The 21,548-nt window shown below is 38.4% G+C and overlaps 1 protein-coding gene across 38 annotated transcripts in view; it reads right to left on the bottom strand.

Moving 5' to 3' along the window:
* VEZT (vezatin, adherens junctions transmembrane protein) overlaps window positions 1-21,548 on the bottom strand; it is a 77,841-nt gene that overhangs the window by 55,993 nt on the left and 300 nt on the right. For 17 of the 38 annotated variants that reach the window (XM_045365728.2, XM_074007551.1, XM_065524662.1 and 14 more), the window contains exon 2: window positions 15,469-15,525. The exons of the other annotated variants lie outside the window; for them this stretch is intronic. Coding sequence is in view for 6 of the 17 variants with exons in the window: in XM_015431404.4 (XP_015286890.3) it covers window positions 15,469-15,525 (57 nt within the window). In the remaining 11 variants the exon portion in view is untranslated. The remainder of the gene's footprint in view (window positions 1-15,468; window positions 15,526-21,548) is intronic. 38 annotated transcript variants of the gene reach the window in all.

Raw genomic sequence — 21,548 nt, 5'->3', positions numbered from 1 at the left:
ATTGTTTTTTTTTTTTTTGGTGAGATGGAGTTTCGCTCTTGTGGCCCAGGCTAGAACACAGTGGTGCCATCTCGGCTCACTGCAACCTCCCCCTCCCAGGTTCAAGTGATTCTCCTGCCTTAGCCTCTCAAGTAGCTGGGATTACAGGAGTCAGCCACCATGCCCAGCTGACTTTTGTATTTTTAGTAGACACAGGGTTTCACCAGGTTGGCCAGGCTGGTCTCGAACTCCTGACCTCAGGTGATCCACCTGCCTCAGCCTCCCAAAGTGTTGGGATTACAGGCGCGAGCCACCACGCCTGGCCCATTTAGATTTTAGATTTTAAAACACCGCACACGTAGTCCCAGCTACTGGGGATGCCTGCTTGAGTCCAGGAGTTTGAGGCTGTAGGGCCTATGATCACACTTGTGAATAGCCACCATACTCCAGCCTAGGCAACACAGCAAAATCCTGTCTCTAAAAAAGAAAACAAAACAAAACAAAATAAAAACCAGAAAAAAACCCATTAGAGTCTTACAAACTTCCATCTAATAGTCTCAGGCAATTTTATTTCTATTTTTTTCTTTTTTAGAGACAGGGTCTCACTATGTTGCCCAGGCTGATCTTGAACTCCTGGCCTCAAGCAATCCTTCCACCTTGGCCTCCCAAAGTGCTGGGATTACAGGTGTGAGCCACCACGTCCAGCTCAAACTTTCATCTAGTAGTGGTACTTCCATAGCAGTGGTACTTTTAACCTCTACTGAAAGAGAATATGACAAAAAGCAAAAGTTAATATAGTTAAGATCTAAAATAAATTTATGAGTTAATCACATGTGTATCAACTAGTGTAACTTGTATACGTTATTTTATGTATTTATTTTAAAAATTCAGAAAATGATGAGCAAGTATTTGGACTTGTAAACTTCCTGCAACAATGTCTATGCTTTTTAATATTTTCACCAAGGTCAACAAATATCAAAGGTATCCTCTAGCAACATGATTTCAAGTTGCTAGTCTCAGTGAAGGCACAAATAAGTGTCTACTTACTTGTCAATTTGAATTATTCACATTGTCTTTCCACAAGCTAATATAAAGTTCACGGAATAAACTATTCTCAATTATGTGATTTTTCTGAGCCACGTTTTAAAATCACCATTAAACAAGACAGTTAAAAACAAAAAGTAGAAACAAAAAAACTACTATGTTCTTATAAAGCAGTGGTTCTCAAAGTAGATCATCACTGCACAACTCCCCCTCCCCACATCTGGCAATTTCTGGAGACATTTTTCATTGTTAAAACTGAGGAGTGTGCTAGGCAGGGTAGCTCAAACCTGTAATCTCAGGACTTTGGGAGGCCAAGGCAGGAGGAACTGCTTGAGGCCAAGCATCTGAGACTATCCTAGGCAATATAAAGCAAGACCTTGTCTCTACTAAAAATAAAAAAATTAGCCAGAAATGGTGGTGTGCACCTGTGGTCCCAGCTACTTGGGAGGCTGAAAGTGAAGGACTGCTTGAGCCTGGAGCTCAAGGCCGCAGTAAGTCATTTAAGACTCGTCTCAAAACAAACTAACAAAACCTGTCGGCAAGGCATGGTGGCTCACACCTATAATCCCAGCACTCTGGGAGGCCAAGATGGGTGGGTCACTTGAGGTCACAAGTTTGAGACCAGTCTGGCCAACACAGTGAAACCTCGTCTCTACTGAAAAAGAAAAAAAAACAAAACAAAAATTAGCCAGGCATGGTGGTGCACATCTGCAGTCCCAATGACTTGGGAGGCCTGAGGCAGGAGAATCGTTTGAACCCAGGAGGCGGAGGCTGCAGCCAAGATAGTGCCACGGCACTCCAGCCTGGGCAACAGAACGAGACTCCATCTTAAAAAAACAAATCCCAAAACCCCCAAAAAACTGTGGGGTGGATGTGAGCAGTGCTACTGGTATCTAGTGCATAGAGATCGGGATGCTGCTCAACATCCTATATTGCATGGGACAACCCTCACAAAGAGTTATCTGGCCCAAAGTGTCAATAGTTCTAAGGCTGAGAACCTGTTTTCGAGCATTTCGAGTTCAATCAGAGATTGAAAAAAATCACAAAAAAATAAGTAGCCTAGCAGCTGCTTTCATTATTTACTTTTTATTTTGGGATGATGACTGATGTGAAAAGCAGTGACCAAAATGGAAAATTAGTTATTTTTCATGACTTGCAATGCTTAACAGCCTGTTGCAAAAACTCAACAGGCTTTCTAAGAGTGAAATGAGCTACCTTCAAAATAACTGCATTAGAATTTGTGCACTGAAATTTTAATCAGCTACTAATATAAAACCAAAATACTATAGCACTTCGTTACACTTAAAGAAGTATTGTGATGATCAATATGAACCTTTAAATAGGCTGAGAAATGTTATTACAGTATTAAAAATATCTGAGGAAAATAATTTTCTATATAACATCGTTTTACTCCAGTAGAGCCTTAAATTTTAAAAACTTTAAGAATAGCTGAGCTAAGCTGTTGGGAGATTATTTCTACATAAACTTCATGCTCATCTAACTGATATTCAGTCTTCCAAAAAAAAAAAATTTCCTTCTTTAAAAAATTCTGTTGGGGTGTCAACATAAGAAAAGAAGTGCAACTCTGACTATCTGGGCCATAGATATTAACTAGGAAAGTTAGATATCTCAATAAACCTAGCGTCTTCCACAAATGGCACTTTACTGAATGGTTTCTTTTGGATATTGACACACTAGTAATATCAATACTACAGGTCCACAATCCAGCACCTCTACTGGGCTAAGAACAGTCAATGACTGTCTATCTTACAACTCAGTACTCGTTGCAATGTTTCTGTTTTTCTTCTATGTCTCTTTCTTTCCTTTCTTTCCCTTCTCTTTCTTTCTTGCTTGCTTGCTAAGAACAGTCAATCTTTGTCTGTCTTCCAACTCAGTAGTCATTGTTGCAATGCTTCTTTCTGTTTTTCTTCTATGTCACTTCTTTCTTCATCTCTCTCTTTCCTTCCTTTCTTCCTTTCTTTTTCTTTTCTTTCTTTTCTGGCTAAGAACAGTCAACGATTGTCTGTCTTCCAAGTCAGTAGTCATTGTTGCAATGTTTCCTTCCTTCCTTCCTTCCTTCCTTCCTTCCTTCCTTCCTTCCTTCCTTCCTTCCTTCCTTCCTTCCTTCCCTCCCTCACTTCTTCCTTCCCTCCCTTCTTCCCTCCCCTCCTCCTCCTCCTCCTCCTTCTTCTCTCTTTCTCTCTTTCTTTCTTTCTCCTGTCTGTTGTTCACGCCGGAGTGCAGTGACACAATCTCGGCTCACTGCAACCTCCATCTCCCAGGTTCGAGTGATTCTCCTACCTCAGCTTCCCAAGTAGCTGGGATTTAAGGCATGCGCCACCACACTTGGCTCATTTTTGTATTTTTAGTGGAGATGGTGTTTCATCATGTTGGCCAGGCTGGTCTCAAACTCCTGACCTCAAGTGATCTGCACTCCTTGGCCTCCTAAAGTGCTGAGATTACAGGCGTGAGCTACTGCGCCGGGCCCTATGTCACTTATTCTGTGTGTCTGAACCCTCCAAGCTCTTCACACTAGCCCTGATGCACCCTTGAGACTCTCTCCTTCCTTTATCAGAAGAGCTGATCTCAGGGCCATATACCCTTTCAGAAAAGCAATTTGTAGTCTGCACTAACTACTGGCCAAATTCTGATTCTGGTCCCTCACACTATTTGTTCTCTCTTGCAGATGGCAATGACTGAGTGCTAACAGCATTCCAGTGTAAAGATCATCTGGATAGAAAAGGGATAATCATCATTTACTCCTTTATCACTAGCCAAATACTTATTGAGTGCCTACTCTGTGTCAGGCACTAGTTACTTGGGTAGTTCTCGCCCATTAACTTCTCTCTGGGGATATACAAGAAAAGTTAACTTATTTCATCTGTAAAAGGACACTAAGCTCAACTACTCAACCTGGGTTTGTTTGTTTTTTACTGTCTTGCTGCTTTTATACGAAAAATTTAAACAATACAACAAGATATAAAATGAGAAATAACTTTGTTTTTCCTACCCTAGTCCCCTAGTCTCTCATCCAAAAGGTAATAAATATTTAGCTCATGAATCCTTCCCCCCAAATTTAGTATCCACTTACATATGTATGAATAGCCTTCAAAATTTCTATACAAATGGAAATATACTATATACGTTTCTCTGCACTTGGTTTCATTGACTGTATTTTAGAGACCTTTCCATATTAGGACATATATTGTACCTTATTCCTTTTCAGTGTCCTTATACCATATAAATTCCATGAATCTATCATGATTTATTTATCCAGTCTCTTATTGTTGGATACTTGGACTACAAGAGGTATAGAAAAATGAAAACATTTAATAAATGTGTTTAAGTATTAAAATCAAAATAACTTGATTACTGATTGAAAATGGTTGGCAACGGAGGGATCAAGATTAAGACTGCTGATTTGAAGAATCAGGTGGTGCTATTTAATGGAATATGAAACAGTGGTGCAGCAACAAATCTGAGGATGAAGGTGATGTATTAGAAGTGCCTTATGAGATAGTCAAATGTGAATGGCGTAGACCTAAAATGTCTGGAGGTCAGGAAAGTAGCCTACTGAATGTATAGATTCAAGTTTTTAGCATATAAATATAGTGGCAAACTCATATGATATACCAGTATAGAAACGTATGTAGTCTGTAAGATCAACTAGAGATAATGGTATGAGAAGACAGGAGGGCCCTAACAGAGTTACTATACATATTTTAGAAAACAGCAGAGCCAAGCCTGAAAAACAATGTAGTAACACTAAAAATAGTTAACATTTGCTGAGTTGCTTATTTAGTAGGCATTGAGTTAAGCACGTTTTATAATACCTCATTTAATTCTAACAACTCTATAAAGAGGTATTTTTATTATTACTCTCATTTTACAGATGAGGAAATGAGTCATAAAGAGGTATAACTTGCTTAAAGTCACCATCAGAACATAAACCCAGTTGGTCTGATTCCAAAGCTCATACTTTTAAACTATAATATAAAATTGTCTCTTTGAGAAAAATTGAGATGTAAAAGAAACCACCTCTCTCAAGTTCACCATATATATCATATGTTATATTCTATAAGGTTCAAAATGCTGAACCCTGCAAGGTATAATTTTCAATTCAATCATATTTTTGTCTCTCTTCAAGCTAACTTCATCTTAAATTGTCCCCTTCCATTGGTGGTTTTAAGTTTCATAGAAGCTACACAATCTGGGAACATACCAATACAGACTTTTTTCTCACGAGAAAATTTTGGAAAATGCTCATATAAAATTGGTGTTATTACGATCTACAGGCTCCATGATTTTTATTCATCCTTCAGAGAGTGCTCTGTATTTATTAGCCTAAGGCTAATATAAAGTAGCAAATGGGAAGAAGTCAAGAAATTTTAAGGTATAAATTCAGAGAAGAGAAATAATCAGGAGGCAATGGATTACCAATTTAGAAATTTAGTTTCCAAGGGAAATAGAGCCATAGCAGGCACCAACATGAACAAGATAATGAAAACAAAACAAAACAAAATAATATTCCAGTGCTGTGTTTTCCCAAGGCTATGGGGCTATAAGTGGTGACTGTTTGATAATGGCTCTTGATCTTTTCCCACTGCCCATTTCTGAGTTTACAGCAAGTTTAACCTCTGGTTTGGTGATGTCAGTGGAGGCTGATAATTCTGCTTGATACTACCCAGATGCACAGTCTTCTCACAGGAGGATGATCAGTGTAGTTCCTATCCGGTTGGTTGATTTATTTTCCACCCATCTCCCCACAAACAACAGCAGTACTAAACATTTATTGAGTACCCAGACAGGGCCAGGAATTAATCTAAGTTTTTTTGTTTTTTTTTTTTTTGTATATACAAGCCTGTCTCATCTTTGCAATAACCTTATGAGGCATGGCTCATTTTAGATATGAAGAAACTAAGGCACAGAGAGACCAAGGGAACTTGCCCAAAGTCACAAGGACAGATAGTAGTAAATAAGAGAAGAGGGATTTTTCTGGGTCGGATAAACCTGATAGATTCAGTGCTGTTATCTACCCCATCATATTGCAAATAATTTTGAGTAAAGAAGTTCATTAATTTGGTCTAATGTAGTACTGTGTATAGTTGTTTGTTTTACTTAACTAGAAACTAAACTTGTAATTTTAAATCTATTTAGCAGATTAAGTTAGAAAACTCAAAATAGGCTAGCATTATTCTCCTGATAATATCTACATTTATTCCCAATCCTTATTTTTGCTTCAGATGAGCTATAGCTCACATGTAAGAATTCAGTAAGAGCCGGGCACCATGGCTGATGCCTGTAATCCCAGCGGATCACTTGAGGTCAGGAGTTTGAGATCAGCCTGTCCAACGTAGTGAAACCCCCTCTCTACTGAAAATACAAAAATTAGCCGGGCATGGTGGCGGGAGACTGTAATGTGGGTTTATTGTAATACCAGCTATTCGAGAGGCTGAAACAGGAGAATCACCTGAACCCAGGAGGCAGAGGGTGCAGTGAGCCAAAATCATGACACTGCACTCCAGCCTGGGCAACAGACAGAGACTCCCTCTCAAAAAAAAAAAAAAGAAAAAGAAAATTAAGTAAGAGCATTTGCCTCACGTTACACAAGGTTAGAAATTGGCTGCAAAGGTTCTTGGGGGCTACAGAAACAATGGTACTCTAGTCTTAAAAATTACTTTCAAAACTAGCTTAATGGGTTTCAAAAACAACTCATTGAAAATGGAGGCCCAGAGCGGTGTCTCTCGTCTGTAATCCCAGCACTTTGGGAGGCCGAGGCGGGCGAATTTTTTACAATGAGAACATATTCATGTGTTATCTGTGTGGAAAAAGGTAGTTAAGGTCTGCTAAGAAAAAAAAAAAGAAAAGAAAAAAAGAAGGTACCCAATTACATGTGAGTTTAGTAAATGAATAAAATGAGCCAATACACTTTTCCATATAAAAACTAATGATGGGGTGGGTGCAGTGGCTCACCCCCCATAATTCCAGCACTTTGGGAGGTTAAGCCATGTAGATCACTTGAGCCAAGGAATTTGAGACCAGTCTGAGCAACATGGCGAAGCGCTGTCTCTACAAAAAATACAAAAATTAGCCGAACATGGTGGTACACACCTGTGCTCTTAGCAACTCAGGAGGCTGAGGCAGGAGGACTGCTTGAGCTTGGGAAGTAGAGGATGCAGTGAGCTCAGATTGTGCCACTGCACTCCAGCCTGGGCGACAGAGTGAGACTCTGTTTCAAAAAATCCAAAAAATAACAAACGAACAAAAAAACCCAAACTAAACCAACCCCAAAACTAACGCTCTACTTCAACTATTACATATTCCTTTATTTAAAATGTCAGTATGATATCTAAACCACATTATCAGGTTTGGCAAAATGCTAACTATTGTCAGATGTCAGATGTTATTTGGGCCATGCAGTCCATATTAAATACAAAAAGCAAGAAAACGCAGGCACACTAGCTACTAACAGAGAAGGGCGTATAAGGCACAAAGCATTGGCACAAAAGCCCAAAATTGTGTAATGTTTGAGAAGTAACTTTGTTAACGCAGACTTCACACCTATATGAATCTGTGCTTATTCTGGTTCAAAGGATCAAAAAGCCTTTAATTTCCATTCCCAAGTTACAGAATTCACCAAGTTATATGTAACTTTTCTTCAAGTTTGTACCAATTTGTAATTTCTCTGGGAAAAAAGTATTCTCTACATACTACCATGTAAATTACATATTTTTAAAAGTTTCTACCATGCCAACAGAACCTCTAAAAGATCTTTAATTCAAAATAAAATCTCTAGGGAAAAGGTATCTGCAACTAAAGGGATTTGATGGGAAAATATGTGCCTGAAAATTATTATGTGTTATTTCAAAGCATTTAAAAAAATATTTTATCTTTGAATACAGCTTAAAGCTATAGGTCTAAATGTGACTATCACATATAGAACAACAATATATCGTTTTTGGAAAATACCACTGAAAAGGATTAAACTCCTCTTGTTAATTGCTATGATTTCCATGTTTTTCCAGGCTAGCTGCAGAATATCACAAAATAAACTGATGAGTAAAACTGTAACAAATTATAAAAGGCAGTGATTTTTCTCAATTTTTAATGAGGAATCTACTTAAAAGGCTAAATCTCTGTCAAAATTAACAAAATCCCATGATGGAAAATAAATTTCCCCATAATTGTATTGCCAATGTAGTAAATTTCTATAGACTTTTCACTTATCTTAATTCAGTACACAATCACAAAGTATAATCTGAAATTAACTACTTTGTGCTTTTATCTCCCTTAAACCTTAGATAATATCAGGATATTAAGATATAAAATAATAGGAAATGCTTTTCAGAGCATTCACATTTCAACATAATTTCTAACTTAGTATACCAAAAGCCCCAAATTCAAGCATTAGTTAATTAATCAGCAAAGTAAAATCGAATCATAGAATTTAAAGAATTTAAAAGGGTCCATTAAAATTGGTCCAACTGATTAAACTGCTCACAGACAGCATGGTTCTAATTTCTCCAGTTGACCTAAATGAAAAATTTACTGCCTCTTGTCCATATTCTTTTTTGATCCATACATTTCTTTCTTTGATGATTCCCACTTGTTTCTCCAGAAGAACTACAGTACAAAATGGCCACTGAATTGGAGGGCGTGCCTCTGTCATTACTAAGCATTTTCCTATCAGAAGCAGACCTTTGAAAAAATATCTGAACATTATTTCTTCAGTGCTGTTATTACTCAGCAACTACAGACGAAGGTAATAGGAATACCGGAGTTTTAAAAATGCCTTCAAAGGATGTTTTTAGTGTTCGTGTTTATTTAAAAGTTTTTAAATAAACCAAGAAAAAGTGAGACACATATATTAATAAGTTTGTCCGGCTGTAGGCTTCTAATATTTTCCACTGAAATCCTATCCAATGATTCTTATATGAGATGTAATAAATAGCAAACATTTTAAAAAAGAGTAACCTTAAGATTTCTCTACACAACAGTACAAATGTACTTAAGTGCAATACTACCTAAGTCCAAAATCTAAATAAAATCAAACATACCCATCAAACGACTAAGAGATGCAATAGGAGAAAACTGACTCACACAGCTTTTATACTCTATTGACTAAAAAGCAAGGATAGCAGTGGATTGTCTTAACTAAGTGGAGAGAAGCCAGCAATGGTAGATTGGTATCTCCCTGGTTCTGATGCTACTTTTAATATTATTTGAAATCTAGCTAATTAACTGGCACGTATCAGTCACTTAAATGAATGCAGAGCAGAAGCAAGGAGAGGAAGCAAAACTTCATTTTCAACTGCTTTAAGACAAAGGCCAGAAGATCAAACACAATTGGCAAAATGTTGGATGTGAGGAGAGCATGGAGTAAACTTTAATATAATGTTTGGATATTATGAGATAACATCCAACTTTATTTCCCTTGCTTCTTATCCCAAATAAAAAAATAAAAAATAAAAAAAAAGGAAAGATAACGGGCCACTATGGCTCACACAGGATGAGGTGAGAGGAGAAGATAGCTGCAGCCTAGGAGTTCAAGGCTGCAGCGAGCTACTATTGCACCACTTGTACTCCAGCCTGGGTGACAGAGTGAGACTGTCTCAAAAAACAGAAAAAAGAATAAAAAATCCATTTTAATAAAGGTCTTAATGAGATATAATATTAAAAGTTGTGGATTAATCAGCAAAAACCTCAACAGTAAGAGATAGGAGGCTATATTCTGTCAACTACATAAATTACAATGCAGATTTTAAAATAAAGGGTGTCCTCAAATATGTTATTTCAAGTAAAAAGTAATGGGCACACTGATTTGCTATAGTGGGAATAATAATAACAGGAAGTCTCAATGTATACTATAAATAATACTCAAAAAATCCAGAGGCAATGAAGTTAGTATACTTTTTTTTTTTGAGACGGAGTCTCACTCTGTTGCCCAGGCTGGAGTGCAATGGCGTGATCTCGGCTCACTACAATCTCCGTCTCCTGGGTTCAAGCAATTCTCCTACCTCAGCCTCCTGAGCAGCTGGGATTACAGGTGCCCGCCACCATGTCCAGCTAACTTTTGCGTTTTTAGTAGAGACACGCTGGTCTCAAACTCCTGACCTCAGGCGATCCGCCTGCCTCACCCTCCCAAAGTGCTGGGATTACAGGAATGAGCCACTGCACCTGGTTGGAGTTAGTACACTTTCTAACACCGTGCCCCTGTTGAGTACACTGAGCTTTGAACTTTTTTTCCTAAATCCTTAAGGCATGAATTGCTTCTAGGAACTCAGAGAACACCTGGTGCAGAACCAAGGAAAACTAAAATTGAGTCAGGATTTTTAATATAAAAAGAGACTGGAAATGGGTAGATTATTTTCCTGTATTTTCTAATTAATGGAAGCCTCTAAGGGCCTACTCTCATTTATTCAATCCACTAGATAGTTTCCGATCCCCTAGAATGGATTTAAGAAAAATTTCATACCAAAAGATGATACGGTATAAAGGATGATCCTGGGAAACAAGTTCTAGAGAAATTAAATGATTTATTCAGAATCTCATTACTAATTTATGTTAGTCTCTTGACTCCTCATCTAGTCCTCTTTCCACAATGCTTTTAACAGAATGAAAACTTTCAACATAGCTGCACATAAAATACCAAGGTAACTACAAAAAGTAATGTAGGCACTGTGTGTGTCATAGCTTGAGACAAAGGGACTTACATTTTAATAAATACAATAAAAAATACATAAAAGAGAGAACAACTTCCTACTTTTCTTGGATGTTTAGACGTAAAAGAGAAAAAAATGTTTTAACTGGAGCCCCAAGGATCTGTGAAGAAGCCAAAACAGAAGAAATCACACAACATAAGCAGAAAAAAAGCAGACTTGTTCCCCAAGAATAATTTTTGTAATTCATATTAAACATGGAATTTCTTGGTTATAAACCGGAGTTAGTGTTTTGTTTTTGTTTTTGTTTTGAGACAGGGTCTCATTTCATTGCCCAGGCTGGAATGCAGAGCTGCAATCACAGCTCACTGCAGCCTCAACCTCCTGGGCTCAAGCAATCTTCCCACCTCAACCCCCAAAGCAGCTTGGACTGCAGGTACATGCTACCACACTGGCCAATATTTACATTTCCTGTAGAGACAGGGTCTCACTATGTTGCCCAGGCTGGTCTTGAACTCCTGAGCTCATGTGATCTTCTAACCGCAGCCTCCTAAATTGTTGGGATTACAGGTGTGAACCACCGTATCTGGCTAGACTTGGTCTTAATGGTCAATCTTTGATGTCAATAGAGTTGTGATTTAATAACACTATTAATAAATATTATTCCTATTATAGATAGTGATAGCATGAATTTTGCTATGCTTCTAATCTCAGCTACTACTTGGAACTAGATTATTTTAAATAATACAACTTTAGGGCTTTATGTTTGACAAACTGAAACTCAGGATATATTTAAAAAATAAAATGATATAATAATACTTTAAATTTTATATGTATAATTATTCTAGACAGAAAGCTCCATTATAAGAATAGCAAATACGGTCCATATATATGTTCACAGACAAAAACAATATTCTTCCATTAGTCAAATCAAAAATGCAAGTAAGAAAGAATATACAATTATTACTTAGGGAAAAAAATGCTTTAATGTTTCTCAGAGATGTATAGTAACTTTTAAAAATACAAAGAAAGGGGAATCTCTCGAGGAAGAGAGAAATTTTTTAAAACTTCCTTTTAAATGTGAAAGGTTTTGTGAGAGTCACTTCCTTTCATTCAACTGATTAAGTGCTATGGGGGAAAAGGATGAAAGCTGAACATATGGCCAACAAAGGGTTAACATTTAATAACTTACACAGAAGTATGAAAGAAGTTGGAGAAGAAAAAATCATGATAAAATGGGTAAAAATTATCTTTCTCAGCCAGGAACAAAAGAAAAGAGGAAGAATGAATTTAAACAAACACCAAAAACAGTAAAGAGTTCACCTACAGAGGATAAGGTACCAACTCAAGAGATTTGAGTAAAAGATCCCTTTAATACAATATTGTCCCTAATAGAAGAAAGTTACAAAGGAATGGTTTAAATGAACTTCAAATGATGCAAAGAGGCAGAAAAATTAGTCTTTCAGATTTAAAAAGTCTTATTTCCAGGCATTCTTCCCTCTAGGAATAGCAGGGTTTAAGACAGAATAAATGACCTGAAGTTTCTGCAATTAAAAGTTAAGGTCCAGTGCAGTCGTTCATGTCTATAATCCCAGCACTCTGGGAGGTCGAGGCAGGAGAATTACTTGAACCTGGGCAACATGTCAAAACCCACTCTCTGCAAAAAATACAAAAATTTGGCTGGGCACGGTGGCTCATGCCTGTAATCCCAGCACTTTGGGAGGCCGAGACGGATGGATCACATGAGGTCAGGCATTCGAGACAAGCCTGGCCAACATGGCGAAACCCCATCTCTACTAAAAATACAAAAATTAGCAGGGTGTGGTGGCATGCGCCTGTAATCCCAGCTACTGGGGAGGCTGAGGCAGGAGAATCACTTGAACCCGGGAGGTGGAGGTTGCAGTGATCCGAGATCATACCATTGCACTCCAGTCTGGGCGACAAGAGCAAAACAAAATTCCATCTCAAAAAAAAAAAAAAAAAAAAATTAGTAGGGCATGATGGCACATGCCTGTAGTCCCAGCTACTTGGGAGCTGAGATGAGATAATCACCTGAGCCTGGGAAGTTGAGGATGCAGTGAACAGTGATTGTTCTATTGGAGGCCAGCCTGGCGACCGAGTGAGACCCTGTCTAAAAAACAGTTAAGAAAGCAACATCAGAACTTTAACACCTTTCTAAAGTAATTGGAGAATTCTTACTCTCAAAACACTGTAATTAATGATGACGATAATAGAGTAAAACAACAATCTTGGTATTTCATGCTTATTTTGCTAATACTCACGTTAGACATAGTATCCATCATTTTCTAAACTTTGTTCTGTTGCTGTTTAGCCTGAGTGGTCCGAGATGAGGTTATACTGCCCTTCTCAATTCAGCCTCTTAGAGCAGAATGATGATAGAAGATTCTGATTAAAACAAATGATCTTATAGAAGGAGGAGTCAGCCTCCAATATAATGGAATTAACCTTGAAAGTATGCAGGGAATCTAGCTCTGATAAAATGAAAGTAATCAGATTCTAGGGCAAGAAATGGGAATTGGGCCTGGGCACTTCACTTTTTCTTTCCTCCCTTAGTCCTTCTCTTATATCATCTTTCAGTGCACATCTACTCCTCTCAGACTAAGAGGACTCAATGTTATCACTGGAAGGAGAAGTACAATGACCCAAAATATAATACTGTAAAATTTACAAATAATCCAAGAAATAGAAATTAAAACAAGATACCTCAAAGAGTTTGTTTTAAGGGAAGGGATGCTGTTGGAATATTTTCCAAAACTATGCATGATTTAAGTTTTTAACTTTAATGCAGCATGTAATTCTCTAGGTAAGTCTCAAGACATGAATCAGTCTGCTTTCTGACTCTGAAGATCATTAAAATAACAGTATTACAATAAATATATCAAAAAAAAAAATCACAGTTAAATTTTCTTAGGGGAAGCAAGGTTAGGCCCTAAGATAGATATGGCAAACTAGCTTGTTCAATCTCTATTCTATAATCCTTCTTCCAGTGTACCTCTTGTGTTACAGAGGCAGGAAAGCTACATCTGACATTTCCTAAATTATCTTGCAGCTAGGATTCTAGATATAAATTAGGGTTTCCCCAAGTAGGAGTGCTGTGTAAGAGATTGGGAAGGTGGAAGAGAAGCAGAAGTCCACTTTTGGCTCCTTTGGCTTTTGTTTCATCTGTTCTTTTTTTAAAAAAAAATAATAATAAAGGCAAAGTCTCAATCTGTCACCAAGGCAGAGTGCAGTGGCCTCATCAAAGCTCATCACAGCCTTGAACTCCCGGGTTTAAGCAATCCTCCTGTGTCAGCCTCCTGAGTAGCTAGGGCCACAGGTGCATGCCACCATGCCCAGCTAATTCTTTAAAATAAGTTTTTATAGAAGCAAGGTCTCGCTATGTTGCCCAGGCTGGTCTCCAACTGCTGGCCTCAAGTGATCCTCTGATCCTCCCACTCCTGGCCTTGTTATTTCATTTGTCCATTTGTTCTCTCATTCCTTCTCTTCCCTCCCTCCTTCTCTCTTTCTCTTTTTCTTTTTTTTTTTCTATGAAACAAAGCCGTGAGGCAAAATGTTTCTATAGCAGTATTCCAATATGGGTACTCCAGCTTCTTGGTAACACAGCTGCAGATGTGGTAGAGACAGTGGAGACACTCCAAGTTCCAATACCAAGGTATCACTTTGTTAGGTCATTGCGAAGCAGATGTGGTGATGGCTTCTGATTCCTGGACTGTAACTATGATCATGATCACGTGCTCTTGCCTTCATGAGCATAGTAACTTGGATAGAGCTTGATCCTGTAGGCCTTCCAATGATAATCTAACCACTAATTCCCTATGCTAAATTCCTTTCTGCTTATGGCACACGGACAGCTTTCTGTTTACTGCATTAACGGGTCCCCAACCCCCAGGCCCACACAGCACTGGTACTGGTCCATGGCCTGTTAGGAATACAGCCTACAGCCGGCAGGCAGGTGGGCCAGTGGGTGAGCGAGCATTACTATCAGAGCTCTGCCTCCTGTCAGATCAGTGGCAGCATTAGATTCTCATAGGAGCAGGAAACCTATTGTGAGCTGCGCATGTGAGAGATCTAGGTTGTGTGTTCCTTATGAGAATCTAACTAATGTCTGATAATCTGAGGTAGAACAGTTTCATCCTGAAACCATCCTCCATCTGTGGAAAAATTGTCTTCCACAAAACCAGTCCCTGGTGCCAAAAACCAGTCACTGTGCATTAGGATGTATGGTTGACACAGTACTTAGTATCTAGAAGTAGGGCTGACTTAGCAGAACCTGAAATATGTTCCACTGGCTGAGTAATCAAGTGGTAGATGGCAAGAAAACATTGTGCCTAACAAGCTTTCGGCTCTTCAAAAGAAGGCCTTTCTCAGTCAGTGGCCTGAGATCTAAATGGAATGAAAGTGGTAACAGTGGTAGAGGGGGTTACAGGTCTCATAGGTGGTAAAGCACAAACGCAGGATATAAGATGGCTGCTAAAAGCCTTTCTCAAGAAGAATCCCCTAATAAGAGTTATAGATTAGCTGGATGTGGTGGCACATGCCTGTAGTCCCAGCTAGTCAGGAGGCTGAGTTGGGAGGATCGCCTGAGCCAGGAGTTGGAGCCTGCAGTGAGTTATGATGGTAACACTGCATTCCAGCCTAGGGAACAGTGCAAGACCCCGCCTCGAAAAAAAAAAAAAAAAAAAAGTTGTGGCTTTAGGTACAGGAATGCAATCACTAACAAATAGTAGCCATAGAGGGAAAGAATTCAGACAAGAAACACCCAAACCTCTCTGGCGCTCTTTCCTCCATCCTTTGATCTGCAGGTCCTTCCCACTGGCCGAACCTAAATGGAACCCAGAGGACAAGGGAATACAGTGATGCAGTCCATAATGATCAAGGTGGAATTATGGGTCTGAGGGATACATGGAGAAAAATAATCACCAACGATAACATCAATCCCTCAACTATACACTTGGGTATTAAATAAGAAATAAAAATGGAACTTACACAACTGTGAGACAAACTACATTTCAAAACTTGCGTGATACAACTGAAGCAATACTCAGGGAAATTTATAGCCTTACAAGTTATTTTGGGCATTTAGGTTTTTAACTCAAGAAGCTAAAGAAAACAGAACAAAAATAGCAAAATAAACACAAACAGATGAATGGAAATGGATAAAAGTAGAAATTTTAAAAAATTTAAAACCACAAACAAATTCAATAGAACTGATCAAACAAAATCAACAACTAGTTCTTTGAAAAGTCTACCTGGGGCCAGGCACGGTGGCTCACATCTGTAATCCCAGCACTTTGGGAGGCTGAAGTGGGTGGATCACCTGAGGTCAGGAGTTCAAGACCAGCCTGGCCAACATGGTGAAACCCCATCTCTACTATAAATACAAAAATTAGCTGGGCGTGGTGATGGATGCCTGTAATCCCAGCTACTTGGGAGGCTGAGGCAGGAGAATTGCTTGAACCCAGGAGGCGGAGGTTGCAGCGTGCCAAGACCCTGCCATTGCATTCCAGCCTAGGCAATAAGAGTGGAACTCTGTCTCAAAAAAAATGAAGTCTATCTGGTAAGTTGACACTCCAGCGCATCTATGCAAAACAAAAAGAAAAACATAACAACAATGAGATCTAATTCATGCTCTAAATGAAACTAAAAATTAAGAGACTACTAAGAATATATCAATTATATTGAAAACCTAGATAAAAAGCAATTTGCTGGAAAAATTTAATAAAAGGTAACATTTAGTGAGTGTTTACAATGTGTCAGGTACTCATCTAAGTAATTCACTTATATTAAATCATTTAGTACTCACAACTACCTTACGAGACAGATACTGTTATTTTTATTTAATATGGAGAAAACTGAAGCTTAGACAAGTAACCTGCTCGAAGTCACATTAACTAATAAATAGCTGACCTAGGATTTCTTAGGTTATCCAGCTCCAGAGCCCATATCTTTAACTATATTACACTGCCTTTCAGAATAAAAAAGTTACCAAAATAGAAAATTGTACCTGAGCAATAACCATAAAAGCAATTGAACTGATAGACAACATTCAGTCTCTTTTCCCCAGGTAAGGCCAATTTAGCTATACCCTGAAGAAACAGAAAATTCTCATTTTGTAAAATCAGTCCCAGAGCACAGAATGAAATGGGAAGTTGCCTGACTCATTTAGAAGGCAAGTAATAAATGTTCATAGATTGGAGATTCAATATTGTAAAGATGTTAAGTTTCCCCAAAGTAATTTACAGCTTCAAAGCAATTTCAATCAAAGTCTCAGTAGGTCTTTTTTTTTTTTTTCCCCCCACAAAAACTGACAGGCTGATCTAAAATTTATATGGAAATATAATGGGCCAAGAATAGCCAAAGGCAATCTTGAAGAAAAAATACAGCTGAAGGGTCTTATGCTATCAGATATTAAAACCTATTTTTAAAATTATAGTGATTAAAATAAAGTGGTATTAACACAAGAATAGACAAAATGATCAATGGCAAATAAGAAAGGGTACAGAAGGAAATTCACACATAAAAGGTTCCCTGATTTATGACAAAGGCAACACTACAGTTCAGTGGGGGAAAAAATGATCTGCTCAGTGATGGTGCCAGGTCAACTGGACATCCACATGGGAAAAAAAAAAAAAAGTTGATCTTCACTTGTTACCATACAAAAATCAGCACCAGATGGATGACAGATCTAAATGGGAAAAGGTCAAATAAAGCTTTTAAAGAAAATATCTTTGTGACCTTAGAACAGGCAAATTTTTTTTAACAGCACTAATCATAAAAGAATAAGGTTTAATTGGATTATAATAAAGAGCTTCTGTTCATTGAAAGACACGATTAAAAGTGTGCAGAAGCCACAAATAGCCCAAGGTAAGATATATGAGGTATATACAGTTGTCTCTTTATTCATGGGGAATTGGTCACAGGACTGGGGCAAATACCCAGTCCATGGATGCTCAAGTCCCTTATATAAAATGGCATAATATATGCATATAACATACACACATTCTCCCACATATTTTAAGTCAGCTGTAGATTATTTGTAATACCTAATACAATGTGAACGCTATATAAATAGTTGTTATCCTGTAAAGTTTTTTATTTGTATTATTTTTTGAATATTTTTGAGTATTTATTTATTTAGAGATATGGTCTCACTCTGTCACCCAGGCTGGAAATGTAGCTCACTGCAGCCTCAAATTCCTGGGCTCAAGCAATCTTCTGCCTCAGGCTCTGGAGTAGCTGGCATTACAGGCATGCATCACCACATCTGGTTAATTTTTTTCTTTTTTCTTTTTTTTAAAAGATGCAGGGTCTTGTTAATGTTGGCCAGGCTGGTCTCAAACTCCTGGCTTCAAGCAATACTACCGCCTTAGCCTCCCAAAGTGCTGGGATTATAGGCATGAGCCACCTTACTGGGCCTGAATATTCCTTTTTTTTTTTGAGATGGAGTCTCACTCTGTCACCCAGAGCAATGTCCGCCTCCTGGGTTCAAGCGATTCTCATGCCTCAGCCTCTAGAGTAGCTGGGACTACAGGCGCACGCCACTATCAGCTAGTTTTTGTATTTTTTTAGTAGAGACGGGGTTTCGCCATGTTGGCCAGGCTGGTCTCGAACTCCTAGTCTCAAGTGGTCCTCCTGGCTCAGTTTTCCAAAGTGCTAGGATTACAGGCATGAGCCACAGTTGGTCCAATCTGCAGATGTGGAATTCTCAGATAAGGAGGGCCAACTGTGTCTCTAACAAAGGGCTTGTATCCAGTGTAGGTAAAGAATTCCTTCAAATCAGTAAGAAAAAGAGACAACCCAATAGAAAAAAATGCAAGAAATTTGATGTGGCTTCACAAAATGGATATACAATTGGCTAACAAACACATTAAAAATCTTAATATCTTTATCAAGGAAATACAAACTAAAAACTTCAAGGAGATACCAAGACATAAACACTAGAATCATAAAAAGAAAAACACTAAAATTAGCAAGTGTTGATGAGAATGTGGGGCAAAGGGACCTCTCATACCTTCCTGGCTGGAGAATAAACTGGTATAACCACTTTGGAATAAAGTTTGGCAATCTCTACAGAAATATCTATGTATTTGCTATGACCTAGAAATTCCATTCCTACATACATATCCACCAGAAATATGTTTAACCAAACACATACGAAAAGGTTCACAGTAGCACTAGTTTAAACCTGGGAACTACTCAATGACCATCAACAGAAGAATGAATTTAAAAATGATCATATATTCACATGGAATGCTATGCAGAAATAAAAATTTTCATGTTAATAATATGGACGAATCTCACAAAGCCAGAGAGGAAAAATAAAAGTCAGAAATAAGAGAGTATATAAATAGAAATGCACAGTGTCTAAACAATAAAAATAGACAAAATTAATCTAGGTTATTACGTTTAAAGAGTGGTCATTTTGGGGTAGGGAATAGTGATGGAAAAGGACCAGGAGGGAGCTTCTGGTGTGCTGGTGATGTTGTTTCTTTTTCATTTTTTATTTTTTTGGGGCAGAGTCTGGCCCTGTCATCCAGGCTGGAGTGCAGTGGTGCGATCATGGCTCACTGCAGCCTTAACCTACCCAGGCTCAAGTGATTCTCCCACCTCAGCCTCCCCAGTAGCTGGGACTACAGGCACGTTCCACCACACCCAGACAATTTTTGTATTTTTTGTAGAGATCGGGTTTCGCCATGCTGTCAGGCTAGTCTCAAACTCCTGGGTCCAGGGATCCATCTGCCTCAGCCTCCCAAAGTGCTGAGATGACAGGTGTGAGCCACCATGCCCGACCTGTCCTGTTTCTTGATCTGGGTGCTGGTTACATGGGTGTGCTCAACATGTGAAAATATAACCATCCGCACACTTGTGATTTGTGCCCTGTCCTTCTATAAATTATACTGCAATAAAAATTCTGTATAACAAAAAGCAAACAAACAGCAAACTGGAAATTTTTCTGCAAGTATGCTAAAGGCTTAGTAATATATGAAGAACTCACGCAGGTCAATTTTTTAAAAGCTAGCAGCTAATAAGAAAATGAGCAACAAATATGAAGAGAAATGTTCAAAGAAATAAAAATGGCTAATGTACAAATGCACAAAATGTAAATTAAAACAATGGAATGTTATTTTTGCCTACCAAATTAGCAAAGATTAAAAGAAACTGTTAAGGCTGTTGTTGAGGATTTGGTGAAACCAATACTCTCTTATTTTTAATGGAAACCTGAATTGGTATAACCTATCTGTGTAAGTCTTAAATGTTCATATTCTTTGACCCACTAGTTCTACTTCTAAATATTATTCTGAAGAAAATCAGAGTTGTAGTTAAAGATGGGCTTATATCACTGTTGATTACAATGGTATTTTGAAAAATAAAGGTTATATTATGATACACATGAGGGGATATTAATGTTTTCAAAGAATGATGAATGGGAAAAGATTCACGATAAAGTGAAAAATATATACAAAATTCTATGTGGTATACCTTTTGTTCTAAAAAATATCACACACATATTGTGTCTTAATATAGAGGCTAAAACATTACACACACATAAACACACATTTACATACAAATAAAGTCTATAAGAACACATACCATATTGTTAATAGTGACCATCTTTGGGTGGTGGGATAATGGGTGATTTTAACTTGGGGGTTTATTTTCTATAATAAAATGTTCCTTGAGCATATATTACTATTACATTCAGAAGTCAAAAATAATGGATTAAAAAAATACATCCATCAGTTACCCTTACTCTAGAAATCTATTTCTCTTTCCTTCAGCTACCACATTCAATCTATAAACATTGAATCGATTTTAACTAACAAGTGTCTGTCCAAGCCATTATTCCATTACGTCTCTCATTTCCAAAATTCAGGCCCTTGTCTTCCCTAATGAACGCCTCATATCTAGACTCTTCATTTCGGTAAAATGGCCACATTTTCCATTGCTTCTAAATTGCAGCCACATCAAGCCACTTTACATAGCCACCCTCCACACCCCGCCCCCTAAAAATGCACGCCAGGTACTTTCACACTTCCCAAGCTTGGCATACTCAGTTCTCTTTCCCTGTAATACATTTTCCCCTGTCGGTTTTTCTAATCCAATTCATAGTTAAAGATTCACCTCGGATATCGCGTACTGGGTGTAGCCTTTGGGAGGCCGCAAGAACAGAAACGGATCCTTCAATGACGGTTTGTACATATTTCAACATTTAACATTCTGTCCTGTCTGTGCCTCGCTCTCTCGCTGTATGGCATGGGTCACTCCATTTTTAAATTTTCTTAAAATCTAGTTGGATGAATGAAAGTAAAGCGTACACATGCAATACACGTATGTACAGGGGTGCGAGTTTTGACCTGTGTCTGATGGAAAAAATGGCATCAAAAACACTCGCCCGATTTTTTTCATTCAAGATGGCAGAGAACGTCTTAAAATAGTCCCACACAAAAGCACTCACATCTAGAGCCTCGAGTCAGAAGAACTGGCTACACCTAGCGCAACAGCAAAGGACAAAAGAATCGAATCTAGATGCTGAGACGCCCCGGCCCTAACCACCCACAGTAGGTCCCACATAAAGACTTTAAACCTTGTTAGAAAACCGGCACCTGCTGCCTTCATTCCGAGGGCCACGCCTTGACGGTGAACAGTGACCTGAAGCATTTCTAGATACTGACCCAAAAAAATCGCGGATGGAAAAGGAGGAGGCTAAGTTGTGACTATCTAAAACGCACCATTCGGCCCCGCCCCAGCCGGGCGCAGTCTCCGCGCGGCACATCCATTCCTAGGAAGGAAGAGACACCGCTCCAGCCCAGGGCCTGGCAACCGGGCACCGTCTGGGAATTCTGG

The sequence above is a fragment of the Macaca fascicularis genome, chromosome 11, assembly GCF_037993035.2.
Source record: "Macaca fascicularis isolate 582-1 chromosome 11, T2T-MFA8v1.1".
In the NCBI taxonomy this organism is placed as follows: Eukaryota; Metazoa; Chordata; class Mammalia; order Primates; family Cercopithecidae; genus Macaca; species Macaca fascicularis.
This window is presented reverse-complemented; position numbering and strand designations above follow the sequence as displayed.